The sequence below is a fragment of the Halictus rubicundus genome, chromosome 12 (assembly GCF_050948215.1).
Source record: "Halictus rubicundus isolate RS-2024b chromosome 12, iyHalRubi1_principal, whole genome shotgun sequence".
In the NCBI taxonomy this organism is placed as follows: Eukaryota; Metazoa; Arthropoda; class Insecta; order Hymenoptera; family Halictidae; genus Halictus; species Halictus rubicundus.
Window position 1 is genome coordinate 12036574 of NC_135160.1, and position 9654 is coordinate 12046227.

At 42.2% G+C, this 9654-nt stretch overlaps 1 protein-coding gene across 2 annotated transcripts; it reads left to right on the forward strand.

Annotated features, from left to right (window-relative positions):
- Positions 1-190: 190 nt before the first annotated feature.
- Positions 191-6446, forward strand: G9a (histone-lysine N-methyltransferase G9a). Of its 2 annotated transcripts, none has more exons than XM_076798076.1 (12): positions 191-1399; positions 1473-2068; positions 2137-2187; positions 2443-2558; positions 2621-3263; positions 3351-3683; positions 3782-4010; positions 4107-4313; positions 4389-4645; positions 4721-4971; positions 5033-5208; positions 5545-6446. In XM_076798076.1, exons 1-12 carry the CDS (start codon positions 570-572, stop codon positions 5705-5707), a joined length of 3852 nt encoding a protein of 1283 aa, XP_076654191.1. In that variant the 5' UTR covers positions 191-569; the 3' UTR covers positions 5708-6446. The 2 variants fall into 2 exon arrangements, with proteins under 2 accessions (XP_076654191.1, XP_076654192.1); XM_076798077.1 differs by having other exon boundaries at positions 2443-2546.
- The last annotated feature ends 3208 nt before the right edge of the window (positions 6447-9654 follow it).

The following is a 9654-nucleotide window of genomic DNA, read 5'->3' on the forward strand; positions in this document are numbered from 1 at the left end:
ATATCTATATTATACTCGATTTTCGCGTAATCTAACTAGAAAGACGTTTTTCTTTTATAATACAGTAGAAGAATCGTATCCGGTGACTTTTTAATACTGAGGGACGATGTACAATTTTTCACCAAAAGGTCTCTGTTGACGATCATTTTAAAAATAAATTCATCGCTCGAATCGGCCCGTCCCTGAGTAATCAATATGGCCTCCAGGTCTACTCGGGGCACGCCAGCGTAGCATAGTTGTTTCACGGAAAATCTTTGTGAGCGAACGGTCCCCGTGGCGATATAATTAGTCAAGCTGGTGGATAGTGCACGGAAGATTATTTTCACGGTCCTCGACCGGAGATCGGCGACAGTATTCAGTCAGAAAGAAATTCTGAACGCGCGTTGCATCGCCGTTGTGACCACTGTGGCGGAAGACATCGAGTCGAGTCGAGTTCGAGAGTACGGTTCGGCAGTTCGGTTGCATTTTAGCAGTGAACTTGACACGGCCGCCTCTCGACACCACGATGGGGTCACCTTTTAATCGCGAAGGTTCCTAGTTTCCAGCTAACAGTTCTGGTAATTACCGACATGTCCGAGATAAAGTGCAAGGAGGCTGCCACGATGGAGGGTTGCCAAGAAGGGGGCGAAGAGGAAGGTATGATGGCTGTCGAGAGGGTCGAAGATAAGGTCAGTATCCAAAAGATCCTCGAGGGTATGACGAATGAATTTAACAAAACCGTGAGTCCCGTCAAAAACGCAGAGATTAATCGAACGGAGAGATCGGATCGCGAAGAGATCGAAAAACCGGCGACGAAACCCGATCAAGTGTCGCCGATCGAGCAGGAACCCGACAACGACGGGGACCAGGAGGCGGCGACTCCAACGAAACAAAATATTACCGCCGGTTCGACGACCACGATAGACGAGAATCACAAGGAGGACGAGAATATTTCTAAACAGGACACGTCGAAGAAGGACAGCAATGGCATTCCTCGTATCATCCTCACGTTCCGAACGATCGACGAGAACACCGATCACGGCAAGAAAACCAAGATATCCAGCTGTTCCTCTAACCTTACTTTAGTTCCTGATGAATTGGTGAACTGCGATCAGATCGGAGGTGTCTCCGTGAAGATTGAGAATTCCGATGAGAAATCTGACTCGGAGGAAGGTAGAACCGAAGAGCCCGTTAAGGAATCGGAAAATAAAGAGCCGGAGGAGAGTGTGGAGGAGACAAACAGCAGCAAGGAGGAGCCAGAAGCGAAGGTGGAAGAGAAAGACACTATTTCCAATGAGAAAGTAAAGACTGACGAAGCGGATACTTTGGTAGAAACTACGGAACAGGGAGATAAAGTGGACAATGCTGCTCCAGTTACCAGGAAAAGAAGAATGGGGCGACCTAGATTAAGAGCACTCAGGTTTTTTATTTTTATTTGTCTGAAATAATGTATTGCGTATTAGAATTTTGTAACCATTCTCTAACATTTTTAGTGACCAGACGGAAGAAGTTCCTGGACCGAAACGTTCGGCGAGAAGGTTATGCAAAGAATCGTTGAAGAGTACGGTGCTAGAAAGCGCCATGGCCAGGAAAGAGAAATCCAATTATACAGAAGAGAACTTACAATTTAAGAAACAAAGAAAGTACAATAAACCGGGAAGGCCTAAAAAAGTGGTACAAGGGAAAGATCAAAATAAGCAGGCACAAGCCAAGCCCCCCGATATACGTCAGGATACAGAGGCTTGCATTGTCGATGGAAATATTAGTATCTCTGAGGTAAACTCGACATTAGAATCTTCTAGAAACTCGGCTATATCAGAGAATAGTACAAGCGAAACAATCCTGGATGAGTCTCAAAATTTCTCGTCGGATTTTGAGGGTATGCCAAAATTGTCTCCTATGATAAAAAGCTCGGAATCTCAATCAAAATTGAGTAACTCGATCGGTAGTCCCTTAAGCGACGATATACCTTTAGCAGACATTGAAAAGCCATTTTTAAAGCCTGCTACTGGTAGACCTAAGCGTGAAAGGGGACGACCTAAGGGAAGTCAAGGTGCGAGGAAAATAGCGAAGGCGGATTTGTTCGAAGGTACAAAATGTTCAAATGCACGTGTTTACACGATCTATTGGATCTAACGTTAATGCATTCTTTTCCAGATGGTTCTGCGTCCGTAGCGGAAACAGGAAAAAACAATGATTATCCTGAAGGTAAGTTCAACAACTAGACTGCGGATTTTATACATTTGTGACAAAAATGGATTGGTCAAATGCAAAACTGTACAGGCATTAGAAGAATTGAATGATGTTGGTATATTATTCTTATTAAAAAAGGAAATGCATTTTTAATTAACTTCTGGTTCATACAAATGACTTGGACAATTTTCACTTTGCATAAGGATCCGCAGTCTGTTAATAACACAATATTAATTGGAAAAATCGTACTAACGCCAATATATTTTACAGAAGGGACTGTGCCAGCTAAAAGGACGCGCAGAAGTATGGCTCCAAGCCCTAGTCCCGCCGAAGGGCAAGCCTCGAAGCCGGAGTCGACAGCAATTATGAGCGACGTTAGTATATTCGTACGTATACACGTTATTCATCGAATGTTTTTGTTATATTCATGCGTAATTGTATATTCTAGACATACGGTCAATCAATGTTATGTTTATGCCAAGTAAGATCACAGTTATACGTAACGATAACTGGTTCCGGTGCACCGCTATATTGTACCGCAATAGATTCTATTGACAACAGGCTGGTAGGCTGCTGCAACGAGGTAGATAGCAACGATGTCGCAATGAGGAGACCCAGTACTCGCGTTCCCTTCATAATCCTGTGTAGAATGCACAAGGAGAGACTGTTGAGGCACAACTGTTGCCCTTCTTGCGGACTGTTCTGTTCCCAAGGGAGGTTCGTGCAGTGCGTGAACGGTCACCAATATCACCGTGAGTGCGAGGTCTATCCGAACAAGAAAGGGGTGTGTCCACACTGTGGAAGCGAAAGTACAGCGTACGACGTGATGGTCACCATGAGCGGTCTCCGGAAACCTGTGTTCATTCCGACTCGTAAGAAATTCTCGAAATTACCTTCCGCGAAGATCACTCTACCAGGGAAAGGCGACAATACGAAACTGGCAGAGCGTCCTCCCAGTCCTCTGATTCCGCCCGACGTAATTAAAACTCCCGAACCGTCTCTCAATTCCGAGAGACCGGAACGTTACACTATCATGAGTCTGTACACCTCTGTGAAAAACGGGGACTTAGAGAAGTTGGTTAACGTTCTAGGTATATCCAGCATAGACCTATTTCATTCTGCTTCGTTCTTCTGCGACGAACCCACGTGATTCAAGTTGCTCTTTAATTTTTTTCCAGCGTGCGGTTACAACGCGAACCATACATTCCGAGAGTATGCTCATCGAACCGGACTTCACATAGCTGCGGACAAGGGCCACTTATCTTGCGTACACGTGTTAGTACAAGCTGGTGCTCAATTAGACTTGATGGACAGAAATCAGTTAACGCCTCTGATGCTGGCTGCCAGCAAGGGTAAAGCCGACGTAGTCAAATATCTGATTAGGATAGGCGCCGATGTTACATTGAAAGGAGAGGACGGTATGACTGCTTTGCACATGGCCGCGAAATCGGGGCATCTGGAAGTATGTCGGATCATTTTAACAGAATGCAAAGCACCGAGAACGTTAGTGGGTAAATGAGCATTTTATCATGAGCTATCGGCACTCGGTTGTGTAATTGGTAATTACTATTTACGATTAACGGCCGAATAATTAACGATCCCCCATTAGACTCTGTGGATGACGGCGGGTGGACGAGTTTGATTTGGGCATGCGAATTTTGTCACGCTGATGTCGCACGGTTTTTGTTAGATAAGAAATGCGATCCGTTGATCCGAGATGCCGAGCAGAACATAGCGTTGCATTGGAGCGCGTACAGCGGAAGTTCCGAGATCACGGAGATGCTCCTTAACGAAGGTTGCGACGTGAACGCTGTTAACGTTCATGGCGACACTCCTTTGTAAGTTCATGGTAACTCGATACTCTCTCTACCGAACAAATTATACCGGATGTTTCGTTGAAAGTTTTACACTGAATTTTCTATTTTCTGTTCTAGACACATAGCCGCGAGACAGGACCAGTACGCGGTGAGCGTCCTTTTGTTAGCACGTGGTGCCAAAATAGGTGAAGTGAACGCTGCAGGTGAAACAGCGGTAAACTGTTGTACAAATGACGGGGACACTATGTCCGCTTTAAGATTAAACGCTAAAGTAAATGAGCTGTCCGAGCACATGTGGGAGAAAACGATAAAAATTTTAACCAAGTGAATATCAAATCTAATTGTTACTCGGCTCCGGTTCAACGTTTATAAAATATAGTTAAATGTCTACCTTTACAGTGACATCTCGCGCGGAAAAGAAACAAATCCTATCCAATGCGTCAACGGACACGACGCAGAAGACAAGCCAACAGATTTCTTGTATGTGACCGAGAACTGTTTTACTAGTAGCATAAGTGTTGATCGTACGATAACGTCTTTGCAGTCTTGTCGTTGCGAAGATAACTGTAGCTCAGAGAAATGTTTATGTGGAAACATTAGTCTGAGGTGTTGGTATGACGAAGAGGGAAAGTTGATTCCTGAGTTTAATTATGCAGGTATGCTGAACTTGAATGTTTTTTTAATTGAAATCAGGCCAAGGTCGTATCTGTATATTAACACTTTTTATGCAGATCCTCCGATGTTATTTGAATGTAATCCAGCTTGCGACTGTAATCGTATAACTTGCAACAATCGAGTCGTTCAACATGGTTTGACGCAAAGGTTTCAATTGTTCCGAACGAAAGGTAAAGGTTGGGGTCTGAGAACGTTGCGACACATTCCTAAAGGTTCCTACGTGTGCGAATACGTTGGTGAGATTATATCTGATTCTGAAGCTGATCATAGAGAAGACGATTCTTATCTATTTGATTTAGACAATAGGGTAAGTGTCGCATAGAACTGATGGATACCGATGAGATGTTCATTTCTTTCTAATTATTCAGGATGGAGAGACTTATTGTATCGACGCAAGACGGTACGGGAATATAGCTCGTTTCATAAATCATTCTTGCGCACCTAATCTCTTGCCTGTGCGAGTGTTCGTCGAGCATCAGGATTTGCATTTTCCTAGGATAGCATTTTTTGCGAATCGTGACATCGAAGCGGACGAAGAGCTCGGGTATGTTAACTAAATATGAAAAAAGAAACGATTCACGCGTGGAAACCACGAGCACTGTACGCGTTTATAATTAATTGCATATGCTAATTATGTTGATTAATAAAAGAACTAACATTTGGTTTTGGTTGGCTGATCGTTCTCACTGGTAGTTAATTGCTTTGCCTTATTCTTCAGTAAATTCCTATTTCTGGCTTTCTTTTGCATCGGCACGTTTGGGTTTGGTTTTTACGTGGTGAGAGGGGGTATTATTGACGTCTACTTTTATTGAAAATGTCATAGTTCGTTATGCTAATGAAATTTTTGATCAGAGACAAATGTAGAATTGTTTGCTCGTAGCTTCGATTACGGAGAAAAGTTCTGGATAATAAAATGCAAGTCATTCACGTGTACCTGTGGAGCCGAAAACTGCCGATATTCTGAGAAGACTATACAAGTCACTTTGGACAACTATCGCAGGAAAATACAGCAGGAAGAAATGCTGGCAGCTCAATCATCGTAATTCCAAAACCAACACTAGCTAATTTTACACGATCTGTTTTAGTTGTTATTTTTAATGCTCTTCCTTTTGATTACACGGAGTTTTAATCGAGAATCTCCATGTTTCGAATAAATTGATCCGCATACTTACGTGGACGAATTGAAAAAAAAAAATAAGTACAAACGGTGGTGGGAACGAAACGCGCCAAGAGAATCGTGTGGAGGGAAAGATGTTTTGTGTCGCCCAATTAAGTAAAGAATGAAAACAACGCTTGTTTTATCGAATTCGTTGCAGATGAATGTTTATGTTAGTTTGCTCGAATTTTATCATACTTCTCTCTATCATCGATCATCTCGAAACAATTTTACGAAACGTGCCACTTTGCAATATTTTCCTTTCATTTTTATAAAATAAACGATACGCATAATATATAATTGTTATATGGCATTCGTACGATAGTGTACGGATTGTATAGGGATGTGTGTTGTTTGTGATTGTTATAATTTTCGAACAAAGATCAGCGATCAGAAAAAAAAAATTGCAATTGTAGTATATGTTTTGAGTGCAACATGTTTGAGACAAAGGTGACTAATCTCGCGTTACGATAAGTTTCGAGTTCCAAATGTTCGCTTGTTCTGTTTAAAGGGTGATCGTTTACGAGCGTTCGAATTGTTGCGAACAATTTACATTGTAATATTGCATCCTTTTGTACAAATTATTGATTTTTTTGTATAATAAACAAAGATGTAGTCCTTTTTAATGTAATGTTCTTGTTATTTTCAATACGATCCATGACATTTCTCTGATTATCTCACGAAAGATGACTGTGGGCAAGGAAAACGAAAGGATCTAGGAAACGGGAAAGGAAGAATTAGAGAAATGTCTGCAGAGTCTTCCTTAGAAGAATAGAAAATATTAACATTAAGATCATAATTTCTAACAGTAAGCCAGGCCCTTCTATGTAGTCCCGCTGATAGCCCAATAACATTAATATCAAATTTTAAATAAACCGCCACTGTAGGTGATAGTGGCGCCTCCAGTGGCGAAGTTTCGAAGCTCAGTTAAGGCTCCGAACAGCGCCAATCGACGTAGTGGCAAAATGCTCAAACTGCTAGCTAAACATTATTACCATCTAGTTCCAAATTTATCGCTAGATGGCGCAAATAGTAATTTCCAGGATTTTATCATCAGCGACATCTTGGTTATAAATCTCTGATTGGCTGTCGATAACGTTTGGCTAGCAGTTTGAGCGTTTTGCCACTACACCAATTGGCGCTGTACGGACCCTCGAACCGAGCAGATGATTCTTGCCGGAATTTGCATTGTGTCTTATGGAAAAAGTGGCAAGAATTATTTTCGCTTATCTTCAATAATTAGAATAGGTAATTAAAATGAAAATCTATAATTCTTTATTACCAAAATATACTTCCAAATTGTAACTAATCAATTATTTATTAAGTCCAATTACCTCTCTATCCCTTATTCCCTTTCTTTGCGAACGAATGTCATAAACACCACATGCTGGAAAGATTTAAAAATGAGTATTTATTTTCTAAAGTCGAAATGCCACCGAGAAAAATGTCGAACATGTCTCTAGGGCATTTTAATTACTATATTTGGTTGGGAAACAAGAGTTAATAAAATAAGTGATGCTTGACAATAACAAATTATTACAAGAGATAAATTATACAGTTTATTTCGCGTTTACGGAAATGAAGGTTATTAAAGCTGTCGGATGGAAAAAACGTCACTGAAATGGTTCAATCGGTCTGACCCATTGCCGACTATACTACTTCCGTCTGCTTTCTCTGTGTAGGCACGGGGCAGGGAAAGACGGTCTGACAATACTTCTGCCGACAGTATCCCCGCAACAAGTGTTCCCAATCGATACTTCGGCGAAATTATGGGAAACCACTCCAGTTCTTTACACATAGAGAAACATGCCTTCGCTCACATTCAAAACAACACGATCATTCTCACGCAATGCCATGTAGTTCACACTACCAACATTCTACAAGATTAACTACCATTGGACTCTATGCAATTATTTCAATAAACATATCTCTACTGTTACAAAAATGTTAGAAAAATTATTATTAACATGCAGATAACTTACATGATACGAGAAGACATTGTACTACTATTCTCTATCTTGAAACCATTATACGTGCACACAATGAAACAATGAAGAACCGCGTGCTCTTGTACAGCGTGTATCCTAGCAGCTGGCAACTAAACAATTGATATAACAATTCTAAAGTAGCATTAACAACAAAGCGTTCCGATATTAATGAACATATTTCTTTTAGAAATTCATGGGTTAGCAGGTGATGCGAAGGGAGATCAGGGTTTGACGATTTCGAAGGGAAAACGCAGTTCGTGAACAACAGGTGCTTAATAGGAGGCGTACACCGTAGGGGTGGGAACGCGCAGGCGTTTGATGGCCTGCGAACAACTCGACAGAAAGTTTACCTTAAAATATCATCGGAAATCGGAACTTCACTATGAAAGAGTTACGAAGCCCCTTGGAGAGACGGGTCATGGGAATATTATCGGGCTGTTGATAACGATGGCGAGCGGGCGACGCCGGGTGTTTCTCTATTATTGTGGTTGCTATTATTTCTTTCCCTCTCCGCCTCATTCCCGGTTCCCTTTTAGCGATGGGATCGATCTTCTGCCGGCGAACTTCGATACCGAGTGTATCTCGCTGAAAAATCTACCGACTCGTACACGAACGTCCGAAAATATTCTCGAACTGTACCGCCCCTTCCACCCACAACGCGTAACGCAATTTATTATACGATGCCTATTATTAAACAAGCTTCGCAGCATAATAAAGTCGCATCAAACGGAAATCCACTCGATTTTATTATATAAATTACGAGAATGCATTTATTAAAATTGACTTTCAGCCAAAGGGAAATCAAACATTTCACGAGATTTAATAACAAGAAAGATAGGTCATTTTTTCCTTGGGGAGCGTGGGATGGTTAAATGAATCAATTAAAGAGTTACATTTTTATCCCGATTTTGGTAGATCGTTGCTAAAGTAACAACCGAGTTCTTTCTCCAATTTTTCCAATAAATCTTATTGCTTATGTAGCTTGTTACGGACCACTTTAAAGATCGTGCATCGCTCAATCCGTCTGCTTTAAACCTCGTGTATTTTCGCACGATTGCAAATTTCTCTTCTCGAAATCCACGAATTGCTCGAACTGCGTAAAGATCAACAAAGTTAAGATTGAGCCGAGTTCTACCCGTCCTGGATTGTCCATTATTGTTGCTCAAAAACAGATCCGAGCACAGCCGTTCAAAAGAGCGCAAAACAAATGTTACTACAGAAAACAAGCAATCCTCGATTTTAATAACCAGAGCGTGTAATAATCGGAGTCTTCAGCACGGAGTAAGATGTCTCTATAAACGAAAGGTAAAATCGATTTTACAACAGCGTTCGGGCAGCGAATTTTATTCTGCAATTATTGGAAAACCGTGTGCACGGCAGCGAAACGAGCGAAGGCAGCGCGCCATTACAATGCTCGTTCTCATTTTGGCGAATGGTAATGAACCGCTCTTTGACCCGCAGTCGTCGCGAGTTACGATCCTCGCGGACTCGGTCAATGTTTCAAGCAGTGAATGAACAAGTGCCGCGTCGAAAGATCGAGTTTCCGAATTGAACCGAGTAATAATTAACGTCGGGCCATTCTATGTCCTAGAGGGTTGGTTCCGAGCATCGTTGGTGACGAGGGCCGCGTTCGCGTCGCGACGCAGGGTACAGAGGATCGGATGGAACGTTCGTTTTCAAGGTCCCCGGTATCACGAGGGTATTGGTCCCATCACTATTCGCATCCCTCGTCGCCTGGCAGCCGGCATGTGCGCGGTGCAATCGATTCCGAAGTCAACGCATGCCCTCCGCCTGGTTTCTCCGCTGGAGGAAATAGTCAGTCGGTGGCACCGCTGCGACAGGACAG

Coding starts and splice junctions, on each gene's coding strand:
- G9a (XM_076798076.1), top strand. CDS start 570: ATGTCCGAGATAAAGTGCAAGGAGGCTGCCACGATGGAGGGTTGCCAA. Junction 2,559..2,620: donor TGAGCGACGTTAGTATATTC/GTACGTATACAC, acceptor TGTATATTCTAG/ACATACGGTCAATCAATGTT. Junction 4,314..4,388: donor ACGATAAAAATTTTAACCAA/GTGAATATCAAA, acceptor CTACCTTTACAG/TGACATCTCGCGCGGAAAAG.